This window comes from Centropristis striata, chromosome 22 (assembly GCF_030273125.1).
Source record: "Centropristis striata isolate RG_2023a ecotype Rhode Island chromosome 22, C.striata_1.0, whole genome shotgun sequence".
In the NCBI taxonomy this organism is placed as follows: Eukaryota; Metazoa; Chordata; class Actinopteri; order Perciformes; family Serranidae; genus Centropristis; species Centropristis striata.
In genome coordinates this window covers 9,997,760-10,021,098 of record NC_081538.1, presented here as the reverse complement: position 1 = coordinate 10,021,098, position 23,339 = coordinate 9,997,760, and the positions used below count along the sequence as shown (strand labels likewise).

Here is a 23,339-nt window from a genome sequence, read left to right as displayed (position 1 = left end):
ATTATTGTTGTTCAATGTAATGACTTGGATCGATACAGGGTATTGGCTTGCAGTACTCTAAATTACATCCTGCAAAATAAAAGGGTATTACAGTGTCCCTTGTGTGAGATGTCTGTGTGTTGTCTTCATGGTCACACTCACCAGCTCCCTCTTCTCCACCTCGAACCAGCGCGAGATGCCTGGAAGACTCTGGACCAGAGTCAGGGTTGTCCTCTCCACCCACAGGCTCTGCATTAACACAACACACAGTCATCAGTTTTACCTGATTACTAAACACACTTAAAAAAAAATCCATATCCGCTCCGGCAGACGTCACACAATTTAATTATGGATGCATTGTATGAAAAAAACATGCAAAGTACACCTGCTGCCAAACACCCACTAGAAGGTGTAGGTCAGTCGACATGTCTTATATCTCATATCATCATTCATGTTCCACCACTTACCCTGGCAGCCAGCGTGCTTGTCAATATGCCAACATCCCACAAGGTTATTTTGACAGCACGTAAACCATGAAAACTCTAACATTCACTGCAGGCTGTTAACATAATAGATTCACACTAAAGTGGAGCACCTGCATTTGGTTGTTAACACATTTAGCGGATGGAATCAAGTATGGAAAGTTTTTATATAGTTGTGATTTGTCTTTAATTAACTGACAATTTATGGAAGAACTCATCTGGTAAGTCTCAACTCAACATCTACTTACTTAGATGGCGCATTAGTCACTCTAGGAAAAATAAAAAAATGAAATAAAATAATTACAGAGCTGAGGAAGTGGGGTGTTACGCTGAGAAACAATAACTTGAATATTCCCTGAGATTAAAATGATAATTTTACAAGAAAAATAAATAATAAAGAAAAGATCATGTCAGAGAATATTTTTCTATTTTCCCCTGCAGATTTGTAAGTTTTTTCTCAAATATTTGTCACTTTTACCTCAGTTTTTTATTCATAAATATATAACTTTAATGTCTTTCTGAGAATATTACCAGTAATTGCAAGCTTTTTCTGGAGCATTATATCGGTTTTGTCAAGTTACTGTTTACTAATCAATAACTTTTAAATCTAAAATTAAACTAAGAATTTCTATGAGGCTGTATTAAGACCCAGCAGTGCTTTGAACTAAATGCTAACATGAGCAGGCTAACCTTAATGCTCACATGCTGATGTACAGCCAGAACAATGTTTGCAATGTTAATGTAGCATGTTCGCAAGCTGACATTTGCTAATTAGCACTAAACTAACCTATTTAATTTAGGTATTAAGCCAGTGTCTTGCTCAAGGACACTCCAGCAGAGCAGATGAGTGCTGACATGCAGCATCGATCCACTGTCCTCAGGTTGAAGAAGGGTCTTCCGACTCACTACACAACCCTGCTGCCCTTTATTGATTTTCTGCTTTTTAAGGCCACAAGAAACCCACCTCAACACCTTAAAAAAAAACAAAAAAAACATGCATTACACTTTAATAGCAGGAAGTTGAGATGAAAAGCCAAAAAAAAAGTTTTGACCTTTCTGCAAACACATTGCTTTCTGCAGACAGAGACTTCTTTGTCGAATTTTGGAAATTGCGTTTTTTTTTTCTACTTTATTATGACTGATCACACCATATCCTGGCTGCTGCACACTCTTGTCACCATGCACAAGTTTATCATACATATTATTCCCACCTGAGGGGCCAGAGATATCCAGGACTGATGGAAATGTGATATCATGATTAAATTTGGCCAAATAGCTTTGATGGAACTGAGATGAAATGACTGCATGGTGCGTGTGTGTAGGTGTGTGTTATTACTGAATATTTATGAGACTAATATCAGGGTCTTTGTGGTGTGTGTGTGTGTGTGTTTAGAGTGTGTGCAGCTGTGTGGGTTTGCATGTGTGTGACTAAATCACGCTGTAAAGACTTCATTTATGCGGCTCCGACTGGTAGCTGAGCATAATTAGTGATACCGGAGTCATGATGAATAAAACATGTGCTACCCACCAACTAATACCTGGGCACAGGTTCAAACTATCATTACCTACACAAGCCTATGATCGATGAACACGGCAGAGAAGGAAGAAATTGGATGTGTTACTGCAGCGAAAATGCTGATCATGAATGCATAATTTCTAAAATTCTAACAAAAAATTCAAAATCAAATTCATGGAGTGAAGAAGGGATGAAAATACATAAATGGTCGCTCTCTTCCTGTGTGTGTGTGTGGTGCACGTGTCTACTTTTATGCTTTGTATTTCAGTGTCTGTCTTCATCACCATCTTTCTTTCTAGTGGATTCCTTTCTCTCCCCCGTACCTTGAATTCATTCTCCTTGTCTTTGGTGCCCTTGTGAAAGGGCCGGTCATATCTGAACCTCCAGATGTGATTGAACTTGTAGAAGCTTTTGATGTTGTCAGGCACTCCATCTCTCTGCAGCACATCCTGGCTCTCTGGGATGGGAGTGACGGCGTAGATCTGCAGGTCTGGACGCAACCGGAAGTTAAGGAAAGTGCAAGAGAGTGACAAGAGAAAGCACTGTAGACTGACAGGAAAACTTCAGTGACCTGAAAGAACATGGGAAATTGCAACGCTCACACAGAAGACAAGGACACACGGACACACACACACACACACACACACACACACACACACACACACACACACACAACACAAACACAGGCAGGGTGCTTAAGTGTATGTCTTTGAGATAAGTGAATCTCTCTTGCAAAATTTTTTACTTTAATAGTCACACAAACTTTTATTTACATCCACATGGAAACAGCACCCTGCCAAGGATTTAATAATAGGGTTTTTTTTTTTGCCTTTTGGTGCTCCTGCCAACCACACACACACACACACACACACACAGACACACACACACTCCCAATAGGATCAATAAGATGCATGTACAAAAACACAGCACTCCACAAAAGAAAAAAGCAGAAACACAAAAGCAAGAAAACAAGTCAGGGTTTTTTCATAAGCAACCCCTGCACTCATGAGGGATTTGACCAGATAAATATGAGTTAAGACATCTAATGTACATACATTCATATGCATGAGTGTCAGTAACAAGGATCTACAGATGGGTGAGCATTCTGAGAGAGACTCTATTGATTAGCATTATGTGACAATAACACAGCGGTATGCTAATTCATTCAGAAGCTCCCTGTCCCTTTAGGAAGCACATGCATGTAAACATATCACATGCTTATGTAACAAACAACAACAACAAAAAAGCTGAGCATCTTAAACAAATCTCTCTGACCTTCATCTTTCATTTAGCGCTACTCTCTGGAGTCATTGTGTCGCTAGGCTGCTAAGTCTCCCCTCCCTTCCCTCTATATAGGCCAACAGTTGTCCCATACATTCATGTGAATAATTGAAGGGCTCCCATATTGCAGAGGGGAATTTTGACATGCTGCAAAGAGCATTGCTCTCTCTGTGAGCCGGTGATTTGGTTTGTTTAAAAGTCTAGGTTTGGTTTCAGAGGTGGCGACACAAGATGCAGCCACGTACAATAAAAACATAAGAGAGCTCTGCAGACGTCTTTTCATATTATAGTATATAGTACACTAGTATAGTATTAATTGATGAATTGGTTAGCCAGAGAGACACTGATACTAAAAAGAAATTGGGTCTTGACTATTATACATATTAAACTATTTAATTTTTACAACCCCTGTTTTTTTCAACCTCTCTTGTCCTCTCATCTCTGCTCTGTGTAAACAGCCTGCAGTTATGTCCAGTTTTCAGAGAATATTTGTCATATCTTTAACGTTTGTTTGTCAAAAATCAATATTGGCTTCCCCGGGTGCACAGAGAAGTGCAAAGTTTAATGTTTTTAACAGGATGTAGTTATTTCAAACTGTTTATTTTTGGCGACGTATTTAAATAAGACATGTAGAATAAAGTGATTTTGACAGAAATGTCACAATTTCAAGCTTGGTTTTGGCTACTTTTCTAACTTGTTTCTCACAGAAGCTTTCCTAACTTATGATCCGTTCAAGGACTGTCGGAAAGTCAAAATTTCAGTAATAATGCCTGTTTTTACAGCTTCTTTCTACAACAAACAGTGTATTATTGGCGATTACTCTGAAAACATAAGTTTCATCTCTGCCAGCGGGATGATGGGGTTCAAGTTGCATTTATTGAGTTTGTTTGTTTTGGAGAAGACTTCTGCTGATAATTCAGCCCCCAATAAAAACCTCCTGAATGATGAACATTAAAGGAATCCTAACCAGAAGAAGACGACTGCTATGACAGCAATGGTGGTGATGACTCCCACAATCCCAACACCACCAAACTCCAACTCTAGTTACTGTTTTTATTGAGAGACCCCTAGCAGTAGAAACGTATTATTATTAGGCACTTAAAATCATATTTAACATCATCAGCACATCAAAGCCTTATAATTCAAAGGAGCTAATCTTTGATTGATATTCCATTCTAGCCTCTTTTATGAAGAATATTAACTGTAACTGTGGATGAAAATTCCTGAGTAGTATCTTTCTGTTTGAACTGCCACAAATCAGAAAGTAGAGCCTGCAGCTTGTAGGCTGACACACAAAAACCAGGGTGTAAAAGTCCTTGAAGCACTCGCTGCTGCTTGTAAAGTTTATAGCTACTGTATGAGCACAATACAAGGCAACTGTAGTAGCAACATTCTCATCATTTTAGAGCTTCTCTTATCAAGAATGAAAAGTTTGTCCCCAGGGAAAATCCTACCCTTTTAGGTTTGTGCTGTATGTGTGATTATAGTGTGTTTCATTGTGCTTTCTTGCATGAGATTCAATATGCTGCATGTATTATGCAGCATGTGTGTTCCTGTGAATGAGTCTTTGATAAGACAGAGATTGCGAGGGAAAGAAACAGGCATGGTGTGTGATAGCGTGCGCCTCATTACAGGTAATAGGTGGATGTAAACAGACCATGCTGTGTATATGTGCACACATATGTATCTATACTGTGTTGCTGTCATTTCTTATGCTCACAATGGCTCACTAGTGAATTCATTCTGTATGTGCCTCTTTCCACAGCAAGGATACACTGTGCGTCTGCCTGGTATATAGTCTGGTCTGGCTGGTTGACGTGCTGCATGGCGATGGCGTGGGGGAACTCGTTGAGCATCCGCTGCTGGAAAGCCTCCAGCCTCTCGTAGTCATGGCCGCGGCACACAAACTCCTTATTCTGCAGAGAGGAGGGGGGAGAAGCAGAGGGCAGAGTGGGCTTAGCTTGACATCTAGTGGTGGCACATTGCAACTGCAGCTCCCATTTGCAAACCACCAAGGACGGAGCCTGTTACATCACTTAATGGCATTGAATAAGAGGAGCTGAATGTCACCTCGCACTGGAGGAGTCTTATATAAGAAAAGTTAATTCTTCCTGCAGGTCTATTTCTTCTTTGAAGACAGTAAAAGAATTACTTCATTCGACAAAGGGAGAATATGACAAAGAGATTTTTTTTTTTTTTTTTTTACCCGTAAGAAGAAAGGAAACTTCTTTCCATAGAAGCCCACTCTGAAGAATTCAGGCTCCAGTCTTTGCTGGTCCATGATCTTGTCATACAAAGAGGCCTCCATCATCTGGCAATGGACATAAAGTGGGCATGCAATAAGGGATTAGGTGCATTGACAAAAACATAATTAATTTAAAGCAGATTTATCAGTATCTAGTTTATTTCTTAGTTATCTTGTGTGACCCCATCATCACAGGGTCAGCTAACAACTCACCCTCATCTTGCTCAGGTTCCTGTAGTCGTAGTAAGACTCATATTGGTCGGCCAGTTCTCTGCACAGGATGATGCCATTCTCCCAACACTGAAGACATAAAAACACAGATTTATTCAACCTCATGCTCGCTCTGCAATGCATGCAAATAAATATAATGCCTATCCATTTGATTCAGGCCTGTACATGAACTGCAGGCTTATCACAACACATTCATGTACCTTATTAGTTAAATATATCAGATATATAAGATATTATATATATATATTCCTTTTGAACTGAACTTATTTCTATTCTATTATATTAGTAGACTATTCTTAGCATCTTATTATCCCTGTTATTAATCATTTTACTCTTTGCCCACTAGTATTTCTCTTCAGCAGCTGAAGACTTCATCTTGCACCATATTTACAACTGAACTTTCCACAAGAGACAAAAAAAACAATAATACAATGCTGGTAATACATTTTTAAAGAATGGAACAAATAAGGATTTGCTGTGAAGATTTTCTGAAATTGGATTGAAGCAGCTTTTCTTAATTTATAATTATTTTTTCTTCATTACGTATTATTTATTTCTTGGACTTTTTATTACCACCAAATGTTTTTCCCTCTTCCTTTTTATTTACAACCCCCACCCTTAGTGTTTTTTTTTCCCCTTTTTATTTTTATTTTTTTTTATAAATCTGTGTCTGAAAGTGTTTGTAAGTTAACACACAAAATGTATGCTTGAATATTGTATGTGCATTGTAAAATTGAGGTTCTGCAAATCAAAAAAACATAAGAAAATTGAAACAAGATGTAAAAGTGTAAGACATATTATATTTTAAAGATATATTGAAAAGAGAAAATCCATCTTTCCATCCATCCATCTTTCTTTTTATACATGCTGATTAATTGTAGTGTCACCTCTAGCTGTGTTCACGTATCTGTTGTTATTATATTTTAATGCATCTGGCTTCTATGGAGATTTAATTTCCCTCTGGGGATTAATAAAGTCAACTATCTATCTAATCTGCCTAATGAAACCGTTCTGCAGTGGTGCTGCTGAGCTTGATGCTCCCACTGGATGGCGCTGCTGAGTCAACAATATCAACAGTCAGATCTAACCTCTCCATGCAGGTACACACATCACCCAGCCATCTTGCTAATTAAATGAAAAGCTTTCCTTTCCTGCTGCTGTCTGATCCCTGCGCGGCAGCACGGGCAGATGGCATAGCTGGTGAATGTGAAGGGAAATTGGACTATGAGTAACGAGGAGAGCGGTTTTAATGATTCCGTGGAGCCGTGTTATTTCATCAGGGATGCTGAGGATTTTTTTTGTGGGTAATTTTGGAGGGTTTCCATAATGACACTTTTTTCCCTGTGAGTGCAGAACAGTGGCAAAGGTAGTTAGGATAAAGAGATGAAATCAGTAGAGAGGAGTGGGAGGAAGACAGAGAGAAAAAAATGTGCTTCTTGAGTAACAGAGAGAAAGCAAAGCCTGTAAACTACTTCTCTACCGTGCTGCATCCTGAATCAGCTGCAGGTCTCACTGTTCATTCGGCCTAAAACCAACACACCGATGCAAGTCACGCTTCGCCCGTCAGCCCTGCTGTCATCACCCCCCCACAATATTTCTTAAAGGAGCGGTGCAGGATACTGTGGGATGATATGGATCCTGCTTTAATTACAACCGCCAGCCATTCATCTGATTAAACCGAGGAGGTGTTGATGCCTCCAGCCAGTCACAGTTCAGTACAGGTAGAAATTAAATGTCTGACCGCCAGTGACATGGATTTCTGTTGCTCTGTGCAGCGTACAGCTCTGCTCTGTTATCAAGGGATTTCATTGTATGTGAATGACGTCACGTTTCTGTTTAACAAGCGGGGAACTCCAGTTCTCTCATCTTCCATTCATGAGTATTAATGTTTAATGAATTCTTATTTTATGACGGTAAAATCCATGTATTTATGACTGGGATATATTCATTCTCAACGAGGCATTAATATTATGGCTGTGCTTCTTTTTCAATGCCTGAATGACAATTATATTTTACAATATATGACTGAGAAGTTGACATGCAACTGTTGCTCGTCTGTTTGGAAGCCTGTATATATATATTGTTCCTCTTATTAAAAGAGTTTATTGACCCATTTTACCATACAAATACAAATCAGATCATCAATAGCAGTGCTACAAAAGTGCTGAATAGACTAGCTAAACCCATAATCCACTGCTGATGTTAAAGGCATGTTCCCTTTTAAAAAAACTGCCAAAATGACACAATTTATCATAGCAAATCCAATTTCCAATGGTCTTTGAATGAAACCTTTTGCACAAACCAGATCCTGAAAAAAAACATAAAATGCTGCGTTCCTCAGCACATATGACAAGCCACAAATAACTGCCGATCTAAGTTGTAAGTATGAACAAAATTCAGCCAAACTTCAACAGAACTGCAAGATGTTTACACAGAGCAGAGAGGAGAGAACAACAGAGGTTGTAAAAATGTAAAAAGTTCATTATGGACAGTTTGCTTTTTGTAAAGTATTGGTACCATTTGTGAGCACTTGGAAAAATGTTTTTTTGTGAAAATAAATTGTCAAAGAAATTCAACTTGCAGAAAAAAATGTCAATATGTACTGGAAACTTAAACTGATTGTTTATGATCAATTGTTTTTTGGTCTTTTGTTTTTGAGATGTAAACATGCACTTGTATGGGTTTTTGTTTGTTTTCTGTCTTGTTTGTTTGTTTTTGTTGTTTGAAGTGTTTGTTATAATAAGTTTTGTTGGTGTAGGCTACTGAAAATCAATTGTATGTGATGTCAGACCATCTTTTTTATTTTTTTTGTTCAGAAATGTTTTCTTCTTGCTGCTCCTTTCCAATCATGAAAGTGTAGAGTGTGTATCTGTACACATTTTGTTGTCCACCTTCATGAAAGGAGCAAAATAAATAAAAAATGAAAAATAAATAAATAAACATTTTTTGACTTTTCCCTACTTCTAGTCGTGACTGTGCTGTTTCCAAAGAGGTGCAGAACTTACATATTGCAGATAAAAACAAACTGTGAAAATTGTGGAGTGTGGAAAAACTGCTTGTGTTGGAGCTCACCTTCCCCCTGTCAAAGTTCTGGACGATGGTGAGGTGCAGATACTCTTTTCTCTGCCACTCACTCTGCATGGGGTAGTTGAGGAACTCTCTGAGCGGCCTGTCTGACCACTCCAGTAACTCATCGTACAGCAGCAGGGTGTACGACGCCTCTGTGACACAAACATTCAGGAGATTATGTGCACATTATGGGAGCAGTTCAGAGGAATACAGTAAGACTACAATCACGTATCCCCCCACTGTCAGGGTCACTCTCTAAGACAGCTGTTCTCAACCTTGGGGTCCCGACCCCAATTGGGGTCGCCAGATGATTTCTGGGGGTCGCCAAATCATTTTGGAAGTCAGCTCTGTCTCCACTGTGTTAAAGTATTCATGTGTTTTACCCTTTTTGGTAATTTTGTGTCTTTTTTGGTCATTTATGTGTTTTTTTTGTAATTTTGTGTCTTTTTTGGTCATTTTGTGTCTTTTTTTTAGTCATTTTATGTCTTTTTTTGGTCATATTGTGTCTTTTTTTGGTCATTTTGTTTCTTTTTTGTATGATCTGAACTGTGCGTGTGAGATTGTGTTCAGTGAGCGGGGGTCACAGACAACATGCTTGTTAAATTTGGACTCAAAAAGGCTGAGAACTACTGCTCTAAGACGTACCTGTGTAGTTTTGTGCTTTCAAGTGCAGGTCGTAGAGTTTGTGAATGTATCGGATGTACATCTCCTCTTTGTTCAGTTCAGTTTTGTAGAAGTTCTGACAGGAGCAGTGGGTGTTTCGGTGAAGATTGAGGACAAAAAGAATCATATAAGAGTGAGAGGGCGAGTATGAAAATTATGCAGAGAGAGTTGGAGATGCAAATGAGGACAAATTTAAAAGTGACAGATTGTTCTATGGTAGAGGTGCAACAATATATTTCAGCTGCTGATTAGCAGTGACTTCTGATCCATCTGCCTACACACGCAGGTGCTCTTACAGATGGCTGTGGTTACATAAGGAAGCCTAGTAGGCAGAAGAGCTCGACAACAGAAACAACAGAGTTTTGTCTGAGCCAAAGAAGGGAAAGACACTTCAGTATGAAGTTAATTCACATGATTAATCAGAGAGACTAGTAATGTCTCTCCCTCAAAATACACAACCATTAAAAAAGGCCGGATGAGTAAGGCACTCACACAAGCATGAGACAGCAATGGTAGAAGTGATTTAAATAATTCGATTTTAGCAAAAATGCATGCACAAGACTGGATAAATGTGACTTGGATTTTGCTGCACAACTTGTGTTAGAGCATATTGTGTGAACATATGCTTTAATATGGCCAGTATTTTTTTTTCCAATCCATCAAGGATTTTCTCACTTTTCTGATTCTTTGTTGATATTGGAAGCAAGCAAGAAAAAACACACTTTTCTGCAGAAACTCAAGGTAACACAGGGTGAGTAATTTTTAAGGTTCAATTTTTTCTTTAAGACGGATAATTCTGTTAAAGGGGTTGAAACAGGGAAAAACAAGTTTGAAAGCTAGTCATATTAAAAGTTCGTGCAGTTTTAGACAATCAAACTCTTGTGAGTAACTGTGACTCACCAGTAAACTGACAGTACAACCAATCTTTTTTCCATCCACTTCTCCCAGCTTCATACAATCCCTGTGATAGAAACATCATAAGACATGGAAAGCCTTAAGTGAAAAGAAAAAATACAAACATACATCACATTGATAAAGCATGTGTCTGCAGCAGTCTATGAGAAAAAGTCCGTACTTCTCACTTGATTTATCATCTCAGTAAACATTTTCCTGAATGTAGCGTATCAATAGCTAACTCAATGCTAACCCAAAATTGTGGTCGCAACATTAGCTGACATTTCATAGCGGTGTTACAATCGTCACATTGCGGGTAAGCAGAAGTAAGGATTAAAAGTTATTACAATGTTAAATTATAAGTTAGTACAACTTACAGTTGAGTTGACAAAATCTGAATTCAGAGTTGAGCAAACTCAAAAACAAAACTTAAAACATTTCTTAATATTTGACTTGAACTACTGGAAATTGACTTTTCCATCATATTCTAATTTATTGAGATGCACCTGTATAATGCAACAACAATCTCTCCATTAAGCGAGTGTCGGTAACGACCAGAGTGCGATCAATATAAATACAAAACTATCAACTACCTGTTCTCTAATACAGATGACAGGTTTGTGATTTTCAAATGAACAAAAGTTGTGAATGTCACAGTGTGTTCAACCTGCAATATTTCCAATTACCAGCAGGGGGCGACTCCACTGGCTACATAAAGAAATCTAGCAGGCTATGAGAAAATGACCCTACCTCTCACTTGATTTATTACCTCAATAAACATTTTCCTAATGAGTTCATGGTCTAATAAAGTAAATCATAGTCTGGTGGTGAATGCATGTGTGCGATCTCACCTATAGTCCAACAGTCTCTCCATTAAGCGAGTGACAGTAGCGATCAGAGAGATGCCACTCTCCCTCCAGGTCTCTCTCTCAATCTTCTTCAGCAGGCTAGAGGACGAGACGGAGAGACGTTAAGATCAAAAGAGACATGGGATAAAAGAGCAAATGGGAAAGGAAAGGTGAAGGGGGGAGGGGGGGATGGGGGAAGAAAAGGAAGAAATTACTACGAAAGAAAAAGAAGCGAAGCAAAGAGGAAATCAATCAGCAGTCACACCAGAGTCACCTATGCTTGTTGGCCTGCCTGTGGGAGTTAAGACAATAAAATACCCAAGGTGGCGAAAATAAGTCATAATAGCTGACATAGGGTTTTGCCACCTCAATAGATTTTATTAGATTTGATTGGTTATCTCAACTAGTAAAACACATCACAGCCAAAATATTGTCAAATAGCTTTTGGCTGCAGTTAGTCCCTTCCCGCTGTTCCCCCTCACACAGACGACACAGAGAGAACAAAGAGGAGAGCTCTTACCTAGGGTACGGACCAAACAGAGGAATTCTACTCCAGGCGGGAAGCATAGGCGGAATAAATTAATATTAATACGATTAATGTCAGCACACTCACACAGGTTAGTTTAGGGGTTAGTGGAGTAAGTAGGAGGAAAATAAATTAAGAACCTAAATCAAAACAATAAATCAATTCAGCAAGAAAAGATAAAAATAAATAATAACAATAATAAGCATAAAAATAACTTAGAAATCTGCATTCAGGCTGCATGAGTCACTGTCAGTTTATTAATAATTATTTTCAATGCATAATTATATAATATTGTACAATATATATTAGATATAGATAAGTAGTTTTAATAATATGCAGTGATATTACACTATCTTCTGTCATGTTTCACATTTAAAAATGGTGGGAAAGAGAATGATGACTATGAAAGACAAAGAGACAATTATAGTAGATGCATATTAATTAAATGCTTATCAAGATCACACTTTGATTCACATGTGTGATATTAAAAGTGACATATAGTATGCATGTGAATCTGAGAAATGGCTTCATTTAATGCAGTAATGCTTTTGGAAAGCTAGGTTGAAATGTAGTCCAGATATAGTGGTCCTTTGTGAACGACATAAAAATATGAACAGGCACAAAAAGAAGCAGGGATACACACACACACACACACACTAGCACACACACATTAGCATGAGCACGTGCACTAAGCATGCAGGAGCACAGAACTGGAGGACAGAGTGGACAAGGACTGGCCACGAGGAGGTGTGAGTGAAGATGAAGGTGAATACAGATCACTTACCTGTCATTATTATTCTAATAATACACTCAATATAAATAAAGAACTACCCATTGCTTATTCAATAATACTAATGACAGGTTTTTCAATTTGAAACACAGACTGAACATAAGAATAGGACATGAAAGTGTGTTAAACCTGCAGTATTTCTAATTACAAACAGGGGGGGGCGACTCTATTGTAAAAGAAGTACAATTCTATAAAAGTCTTTGAGAAAATTTTCCTACTTCTCATTTGATTTACTACCTCAGTAAAAAAAATTCTAATGAGTTATGGTTATAGTCCCAATCGCTAGTTTCCAGTCTTTTTTAATACAACATGATGTTCATTTGGTAAATTATGCTCCCATTTAGAGTAAAATACAAAATAAAGCAGGGTCTGTGACAGGCATTACCAGGTTAACCTGTCAATTAGTATATACAGTCATGGAAAAAATTATTAGACCACTCTTTTTCTTCAATTTCTTGTTCATTTTAATGCCTGGTACAACTAAAGGTATATTTGTTTGTACAAATATAACGACAACAACAAAAATAGCTTAAAAGAGTTTAGTTTAAGAGCTGATATCTAGATATTTTCCATGGTTTTATATATAATAAACTAACTAACTTTCAAGAAAACCTTGGAAAATGTCTAGATATCAGCTCATAAATTAAACTCTTATCAGCTTTTTGTTGTTGTTATCATTATATTTGTCGAAAAACAAATGTACCTTTAGTTGTACCAGAAATTAAAATAAACAAGAAAGCAAGGAGAAAACAAGGGTGGTCTAATACTTTTTTCCATGACTGTACGTGCAGCAACACGTATTCATGGTCTTATTTAAAATGAAATAGCTGTAAAATACCTTTTAGGTGTTGTCTTTGTTTTCATCTTAAAACTTTTGACTCTTTCACAATTTTCATGAAAAATGTTAATACTTTTGGTTACCTAAAATGTCTTGTTCTGCCTTTAATTGTACTAAAAGACACTTCAAAGAGTTGGTGTTTCAATTGTTCCAGTAAGCACGCTTTGTCTTTCTGTGGCTAAAATTAACATCCCAATAATATCACAGTTAATGTGAATTACGGACGCATGTTGCTAATGAACCTAGCTATTAGCTGGAACAATAGTCCACAAACCAACATCCACTTCTTTAAACTATGATTTGAAAGCAAATGTGAAACTTCCAACAAACTTAAAAAAATCTGTCTATATAATCAGTCAAACAGCTGAAATCATTTAACAGGAGCATTAATGCTGTTATCTGTGGACTTTGGCTGTCAGGGTTAAAAGCTCATTTTCTAGTCGGAATAGTTAAACATGTCCACTTACAGATAAAGCAGCTATTTACTGAGGAAACGAGCTGCAGCCTGATGAAGCCTCGTGTGGGCCGCATCATTCAGGTCACTGGACTCAATAAACACCTATTTGGTCTGTTAGTGGAAAATCCTGGTTTCCAGAACTGGGCTCTTTATTTAGGACTTTACTTTGATTTTGTGGGACAAATTAGATAACACGCTGGCCGCCTGACCCAATCCCTTTTCCTTTAAAATCCAATGTAATTAGACAAATGTAGGCTATGCACCAATATGCCCCTGAGCCCTACATTTATTGTTGTTCCTTTTTCTGACTCACATGCTGTTGAAGAGCTCCCTGTACGTCTCATCTCCTTTGCCCTCAGACATCAGGCTGTCCAGCTTGTCGATCAGCTTGGCCTCCACCTGTGAGGGAAAAGAAGCGTTTCAATCTCAAAAGGGGGCTGCCAGTTCACACGATATTGATAAATGTCCGAGAGGAAGAGCAGCATGCATGGTTTAGAGCTTTAAACTGAACAGAGTGGCAGATCAAATTACTTAATGTCATGTCAAAATCAGTCACTGCTTTCACATACATGACTTAATGAGAAAATGTACTGCAATTTATTAGTGCTTTTCCTTTCTAAACGACCACTCAAAGTCGGCACACAAGCCTGCATACACTCATTCACACACATTCATACACAGAAGTTAGCAGGCAAGGTGTCATCAGGACTGATAAACCTTTGCACAATTAATAAAAATACATGCTATTTCCCTGGTTTCCACTAGGGACACTGCAGCTGTATTAAGGAAAAACAAAAATACATCATAACAATGTTATTGATAAAAACTAACCCTACCCCGAGTGTTTGAGGGTTGAACAAATGGGAAACTAGAGGGTTAAAAGTATTTAAACTAATTAATAAATGTTCGCTATGATCAGGACTGATGTTGATTTTACTCAGTAAAAGTGGAAAATAATATTAATGTATAGTACTTTTATAGTTACTTTTTTGGTCAAGTCAAAGTTCATTGATAGAGCACATTTAAAAACAACCTCAGTTGACCAAAGTGCTGTACAGTTATTAAAATACGATTAAAATCATGCACAAATAAATAATAAATAAAAACAATGAAAACAATAATATAATACTAAAACAGTAATAAAAACTTAATTTTAAAATAGAGTTTGATTTAAAAAGGAAATAAAAGAATAAAAAGTAAAAAAGTAAAAAGCAGGAGAGGCAAAGAAATAAAAATGCATCAAAATCGATGTTGAAGCTCATCATTGACATATCCCTGACTGTTCAAAACAAAAAGAAAATATAATTTCGCCAGTATTTAATAAATAATAGAATAATTCAACTTTTATGTTTTTCTAATAACAGTGGGATTAAAAAACTGGAATTTGAAGGGTTAAAATATAGAAAACGAATAAACACCTGGTAGTTATGATTGGGACTAAAGTTGAAGGCATTATAACATCAAATCATTATGTTGAGCAAAAATTATGATGAAAGCATACATTTGCTTTTAACAACAAAAATCCTATTTCTGGTGACTTTTGATCCACTCCAAAAAAAAAGCGGAGGTTCCACTGACCTACTGTATCGTGTACGGCTTTAACTTGCACTTAAATGTGAGTTTCAGGCAAGAAAATCTCTTCCTAACAGCCGTGTACCTGTTTGAAATTGCCACTGCGTCTCTGCTCCCAGTCCATCATGTCATGGAAGATGGGGATCATGACATTCCTCAGATCAGGCTGAGGCACCAGCGTCACCTCCAGGAACGGACCAATCATGGCCGGGATGAAGTTCAACTTGTGTTCCCCTGGAGGCGAGACAGAAGTCAGCTTAGAGGTGAGCCTCTCACTTTATCCCTGAACACAGCAGATTGTTTATTTCAGAGGCAGTTTCTCCAATTCTGAAAAGCAGTCTTCTTCTCTTCCAAACTTTAAACTACCACAGGCTGCTCTGATAATTTGCTGCTTTAAGTGCACTGCACTCTAAGCAAATTGATGCCGCATTTTAATAATAATCACAGCGTCTGTGTTACTTAAAATTCATTAGTCTTCGTGAGGGGTACTGCCATTCATATTGACATCAAATAAAATAAAATAAAGTGACTTCAAAATGTATTTCAAATTGGGCCAGAGGATACTTGAATACACATAAAAACACTAGAAATGATTGGAAAAACACACGCAGATCCATTACAGACTGAGAGCAGAACAAAAGGTTGAGAGCGCTGAGCTGGTTGCCATGGTGACAAATAGTTGTTGGCATACAGAAAGAAAAAAAAAAGCCTGGGAGATTTTTAGTTCCCATCATCTCGGGCACAGAGAAATAATACTGAATGTATTTGTCTTTCACTTTCTCTAATGTTGCTGCGTCACACAAAAACACTTTTGCTGCAGAAGAGGGACAATTATAGAGACGTGCATGCTGTTATAAGACACACCTACTGCTGGAGTAGAAACACAGTTGCCTTTAGTTGCAGCACTATTGGAATAAGTTCATGTGTATTTTTATTTTTTTAATTTAGGAATAAATCAAGCCATGTGAGCAGTGTGTTGAAATGACTGTTTTGCCATCTTACCTAAATTCTGCCACATGCTGAAGATCTCACAGCCCATCATCACCCTCATGTCTCCATACCTGCATGATGACATATAATGGTTACAAATGTGTGCTTGCTGCAGGCAAATACAGAGAGAAGTGGTGGGAACAGCATGGTAAGTAGCCATTATACTATATGTGGCCGAGAACGGGAGGAAAGGAGAGGAGAGAGCAACATGCCTCATTACAGCCCGTTCCCACAGCCATCATGTGCAAACGCATTTCCAAACAAACAGAACTTACTTTTCCAGTATCTTCTTCCTCTTGGAGGGAGAGAAGGACTCCAGCTGGAGACAGGGCTGGTTGATAAATATTACAGACAGATAGAAGTACGAGTCCCACACCTGGAAATGACAGCGGAAAAATAAAATAATGTCAATGCTGTGCAGAAACAGAAACGTCCTGTAACTTTCAGGGATTTGGGCAAAAAATGTAGATAATTTGCTGCAGATTTAAGTTGTCAGTGATGTGTTGTTCATTTCAGTCATTAAAAAAATTAAGCTTCTTTTAAACATGTCATTTTCAGCTAATTCTGTTGTCTGCCTTCAGCTTTTGAATAATAAAAAATAATTGTTGAATGTCTGTCTCTTTGAATCCTTTTGTTTTGAGAAGTGTGATGTAGAAAAACTAAATAATTAATGGCTTTTATTATAATATCTGCTTGTGCGTCTGTTTGCGTGTGTGGGTGAGGCTGTTTGATACTCAACAGTGTTGCACAGACACACACACAGACACAGACACACAAACAGACACAGACACACACAGACACACAGAGACACACACACACACACACACACACACACACACACACACACACACAAGCAGACATACATCTATGGGGCTGCCTACCTTGTAGTCAAACTTGTCATTGAGGAAGTTTTTCCTCAAAGCGTCAGAAAGGTAGAGGACAGTTGTGATGATGACACTAAAAGAACAGGAGACAGAGAAGAGAAGAGGAGGTGGAGAAGGTTTTTGTGTTAGTTTGCAGGAAACTGCGTCATCATGAGCAATTTCACATTCAGATGATCCATTTTTTGGAGGAAGACTTTTTAATTAAATTCCAAAATTGAAATGGTCAAATATAAAAACCCCAAGGGAAAAAACACAAAAAGAGCAAAGTGGCTAACATATTTTGCGAGACAAAAATGTTTTTATCCACAGACACTGGTGCTGAAAACACACAGGCCTTCATTGGCATGGCATTGAACTTCATTTCACCTTCATCTATTCACTGACTGAAGTGACACAGTGCATTAGCCTTGGATTCACTTTCAATTTAACAGAGAGCTCTACATCTAAAATGTTCTGCTTTACTGCCCGATAATAGCTTAACCCCTTATTTTTCGTCTCCCTTTTATAGAGATTTGGGTGTTGTTGGCAGTGGATTTTTAGGGGGAGATAGCAGGTCAACAATAAATGCCATTTGAAGTGGTGAACATCATCTGAAAGCTGTGAACCTGAGATGCAGCTCAGCACTGTGTGTCAAGTTGTTCTTAATCTATCAATTAATTAAACTTATTAAGGTGTAAAGGGGTTCATAACATTAATATTTTTCTTTTTGAAGCCATTTCCATGTTTAACTATGTCCCAGAAGTTTTGGGCTGATGCCATTTGTTACACACTTTTGGTGCTGAATTAGGTAATTTCTAAAAGGATGGAGAGAAATTGTAAAAAAAAATATAATAATAATAATAATATTACATTAGAATATTACAGACCAATGAAGCAACATAGAAGAATCCATGGTGTGTCATTTTGGAGATGTCTATATTTTCAGGGATTGAATGACAAGCACTTCTGTTCTGTAAACTGCTGAGAAACCCTCTTATTGTCAATATACCTAGGAAAGTTATACATCATCTGAATGCTCTAGGTCTCTAGTTTGTAGTTGTAAAGTTCATGTTCATGAGGCTGTGATTATCCTAGAGGTCACAGCAGCTCATTTTATACAGTGAGGTCGAGACTCAAGAAATGCCCTCACTGCAGTGAACTGGCTGCTACTGATGACTAACATCATTCCACATGAAGAGAACTGGGCTCATTGAATCCACAAGACTATCAGCTTTCCAGTGCCCTTTTATGTAATTCAAAGCCTGTTTAGGGACCCCAGTATGCACAAATATTCAAATACAGTAAGCAGACATAGCACATTTTAATGCATGAGAAAAACTCTGGTTTTTGCCTTAAACTGCATGTTATCAGCATAAAGTAGACATATATGTAAAGAGGAGACTTGTAGGAACCCAGAGAGCCAGCAGATTAATGATAATGTTTTTTTTGGATGTTGACAGTTTGGTTCAGTCTTTGTACATACACCTTGCGACTGAAATCTGGAATGACGCAGTAAAATGAAGTCGCCTTGGATAACTGATGGCAATGGACCTTTTAAAAGAGACAAATATGGGACATACTGCATGCAGGAGACAAGGCTCTACAACACATTCAGCAGATGAAAGCTGTCTCTGTGTGCACGGTTGTGTGTGTGTGTGTGTGTGTGTGGTCTTACTTGTTCGTGACCAACCGCATGACAGTCCAGTCTTTAGGAAACATTTCTGGTCGGATCAGGATCCTGAAGACTGTGAAGATCTGAAGGAGAAAGTCCTGCAACACAAACACACACTTTGTCTTGCAAGACTGTGTAGTATTTAAAAACATAACATAAATGTATGACACAAATCTACCACTGTGAAGATGCCACATGAAAACGTCTGTGAACCCTTTTAAATAATCTGGATTCCTGCATTAATTTGTCATAAAATGTGATCTGATCTGCATCTAACACATTCTGCTACTTAACGTAATACCACACAAACAATTATAACATATCATGCAATCATTGAACACATCCATTATACATTCATAGTGCTGGTGGAACAGGCAACACCTTTGGATTTGGTCGAACCTCATTTGGCAGCAATAACCTCAACCAATAACTTCCGGTAGCTGCTGATGTGACCTGCACGTTTAGGTGGAATTTTGGATCATTCTTCCTTACAGAACTGCTTCAGATCACATTTTATGACAAATGAATGCAGAGAAAGAGGTCATTTCAAAAGATTCACATCCTTTTTTGCAGCCAGTGTATGTCTCTCTCCATGGTGCTGAAACACTGAAATTCACTGCCTCTCAGTTTAAATACATTTTTATTTAACATCACATCTCAGTGGCAGCTTAATCTCTTCCTGACACTCAGGATACTTGTGTTAAAAGTACTATGAAATAAAGAATGAGGTTGTCCTTCTCCAACGAGTGCTCTCAAGTTAAGAAGAGGAGCGTATTACCTCTCTGCTTCAGTGAGTTCACACTTCTCACGGGGATGAAATTGTGACCTTATTAACTTTTCTATCTATCTGTTTCTGTGTCCCTATCTCTCTGCTTACTACTGATTTCTTGCAGTACAGCTCGCTGACATGCACATAGTTTTAAATATGTACATGTATGCATACAAATATATGTATATATATATATACATATATATACACACAGTACAGGCCAAAAGTTTGGACACACCTTCTCATTCAATGCGTTTCCTTTATTTTCATGACTATTGAAATTGTAAATTCATCAAAACTATTAATGGACACATGTGGAATTATGTACTTAACAAAAAAGTGTGAAATAACTGAAAACATGTCTTATATTCTAGTAAGCAAAGGGTGGCTACTTTGAGGAATCTAAAATACAAGACATGTTTTCAGTTATTTCACACTTTTTTTGTTAAGTACATAATTCCATATGTGTTCATTCATGGTTTTGATGCCTTCAGTGAGAATCTACAATGTAAATAGTCATGAAAATAAAGAAAAACGCATTGAATGAGAAGGTGTGTCCAAACTTTTGGCCTGTACTGTATATATATATATACAGGCACATATAGTTCAGAAATGTCTGCAAGTGCAGTGAGTGAGTCACTCGTGGGGAAGTGGGAAGTTTCTGAAAACTTTTAAAAAGTGTCTGATAGACAGAGGAGGAGAGGCGGGGAGCTAGAGTGGTGACTCAAAGAGGGCAGGGAGGAAAACAAATGTTTTACAGACAAACAGATTAGAATGTCAAATTTAAAAACACTTATATATAAAATCTACCCTCCCTCTCCAATACACACCAAGACAGAATGTAGCGTAATGTGACTAGAAAAGGATAACAATACGAAAATGAGTATTGATATAGTCTCAGTGAAAGGCGTAAAGAAGGAGAGAAGCTTTGTCACGGACAGACAGATGGGAGTGAGAGAGAAGGATGGGGTGGTCTCACCCTCAGGTTGTCTTTGCTGCTGAACGCCTGCAGCAGCTGCTGGTAGTGTCTGTCACTCATCTGTCGCAGAAGGGCCAACAAACACGCCACAAACTCCCCCTGACAGGATAAAACATGAGACACACAGAGTGAGGGAACACTGTGTGCTTGTCAGTTTGAAAAACACAGTATGTCATTTCTTCAACGAGGGGGTCTCTCAATCAAAATCATGAAAAACAGGCTTTGATGACATCATGGAGTATTGTGGGATCATCTCATTTGTTATAAAAACCATCATTGCTGATGAAAATCTATGTGACGTGACTTAGACCAGCTGTTCTCAACCTTGGGGTCCCGACCCCCAATTGGGGTTGCGAGATGATTTCTGGGGGGCGCCAAATCATTTTGGAAGTCAGCTCTGTCTCCACTGTGTTAAAGTGTTCATGTGTTTTACCCTTTTTGGTCATTTTGTGTCTTTTTTCCTGGTCATTTTGTGTCTTTTTTGGTTATTTGTGTCTTTTTTTGGTCATTTTGTGTCTTTTTTTGGTCATTTTGTGTCTTTTTTTGGTCATTTTGTTTCTTTTTTGTATGATCTGAACTGAGATTGAGATTGTGTTCAGTGAGCGGGGGTCGCGGACAACATGCAAAAATGTTGGGAACTACTGACTTAGACAGAAATAAAGTTCACAGACGAGTTAATTCATTTAAGTTTCATATTACGTTTAGCTATATTTATTCACGTTTTGTATTTGATTCTAACGACACAAGTACTGTACATTAGCTAATTCATAACATTAACTTGCTCACTGCTTAGCCATCTGGTCAAAACATTCATACTTAAAATAACTTTCTGAGCATGTTGAGCATTGTTATAACGCCTTAACTTTACCATATCCATTAGCTTTGTGGCTTGTATGTGCTACTTGTTATAGTAGCATATTGCTGTTGTAAAGTGAAATATCATTATGAATGAATTAGGTTGGATTACTGTGTTGCAAAATGTCATGCAATAATGGAAAATTAGTTAAAAAAATGCTGTATTAGTGTAACGTCGTATAAATCTGTGACAATGTATGCTTTGTCTCTGATGCATCATCTGGTTTTTCCTTTGTTGTCCTAGAAGTTAGAGCAACTAGAGGGAGAAATAGTTATATAACGGACCAAATTATTGGGTTTTATGATTGTTTCGAGACATTTGGAATTACACTGCTCAACAAAATATATAACATTCATCTGTTTTGAGACATTTTAATGCCAAAAGTTTATTTATCGTACCTTTAGTGAATTCTCTTAATTACTTTATGAATTGTGCTTTTGTAGTTTTAAATCATTTATGTAGAAAGTAGTCATGGCAATGTCACACTGAACTATGTGGTTTTTGCAAAGAATCCTCCTTTTTTATCTTTTGCTACAGGAAATAGAAAAATAAGCGTTTTGTTATTTTGAACCTGCAGAACTTCCTTCATTAACCTCTACAGGCAACCGGTCAGAATACCAGCAACATTAGAGGATCTCAATTACATCTGAAACCTCCACGGCTCGAGTCTCCATCATCACACAACGATGATGATGATCTCATCATTACCCACTTCACCATCCCCCCCTTTTGTGCTGTGTTGTATTATAAATCTTAATTATCACCATTAATGTTAATAATGTTAACAGAATTATAGTCGCCACAGCAGCGGCTCAATTTTAAATCTATAATTACTCCTGCACATTTTGTTAAGTCCCAAAACAATTTAAAGTATTAAGCACACACACACACATTGTAGCGTACACAGTAAAACACACGTACGGTGACATCCTGGAACTGGAGTCTCATGGCAGGTCCAGCAGGCTGGGGCCGGTTGCTAATTTCCAGGATGGTTCTCAGTAAGACTCCCAGCAGGCTTTCTACAATTAGCTCCACCTCTTCTGAGACCACCGGCTCCTACACAGAGGACAAAACACTTGAACATGAATAACAGCCAACAGGAACACTTTACTGTCACTTCATTAACAAACAAGAAAAGAAAGACCATTCTTATGCCAGAAAAGGGAATCCAAACTGTCAGGGTGATCCTTTTTTATCCCCTTTATGTCTCTTAAAGTTTCATGAATGTTCCCTTGTTATCTTGACTAATTTAAATTCAACTTGGGTTTTCCTGCCAGCACAACCTTGAACCATGAGCGACACCTGACGTCGTTCCGCCTCAGAGCCCAAGTATCCGCTCCTTACCTTATAATCGTACTTTCATCGCAGTTTTAATGAGGCTTGAACCAGTAAGTTTGGGGACTAAGAAGAAGTTTCAAGGCTAAGAACTACATCTTGGAAATTCACGAAGAAAGAGGAGAACGGAAAAGAATAAAAGAAGATGGAATACAAAGGAGAGAGAGGCAGTTAAAGATTAAAAGCAACTCAAAGAGAGTGCAGGATAAACTCAAGTATGTGGTGTGTGTGTGTGTGTGTGTGTGTGTGTGTGTGTATATGTCCCTCTAGTCTCTAGCCCTGACAAGACAGACAGGTCTTGGACAGAGCGATAATGAGAAGGAGCCTCAGACTGGCACACTGGCTGCCACTGCTGTCACTTCCCTTTAGATGTGGTGCCAGTCTGCGTGTGTGTCTATGTGTGTGTGTATTGTCTGCATGTGTGTGTGTATTGTCTGCATGTGTGTGTGTCCTACTGGGCGCCTTTACCACTAGCTGCCCCTCT

At 38.0% G+C, this 23,339-nt stretch overlaps 1 protein-coding gene across 1 annotated transcript in view; it reads right to left on the bottom strand.

Annotated features, from left to right (window-relative positions):
- The window catches only part of dock4b (dedicator of cytokinesis 4b), a 163,293-nt gene that overhangs the window by 29,355 nt on the left and 110,599 nt on the right, over positions 1-23,339 (bottom strand). The window contains 18 exon segments of the mRNA XM_059325448.1: positions 142-228; positions 2,301-2,467; positions 5,033-5,174; positions 5,465-5,569; positions 5,717-5,803; positions 8,807-8,955; positions 9,449-9,542; positions 10,367-10,427; positions 11,212-11,307; positions 11,729-11,755; positions 14,133-14,218; positions 15,477-15,625; positions 16,394-16,452; positions 16,657-16,757; positions 17,263-17,338; positions 18,920-19,014; positions 20,665-20,763; positions 22,442-22,576. Of these exon segments, the coding sequence (XP_059181431.1) occupies positions 142-228; positions 2,301-2,467; positions 5,033-5,174; positions 5,465-5,569; positions 5,717-5,803; positions 8,807-8,955; positions 9,449-9,542; positions 10,367-10,427; positions 11,212-11,307; positions 11,729-11,755; positions 14,133-14,218; positions 15,477-15,625; positions 16,394-16,452; positions 16,657-16,757; positions 17,263-17,338; positions 18,920-19,014; positions 20,665-20,763; positions 22,442-22,576 (1,815 nt within the window).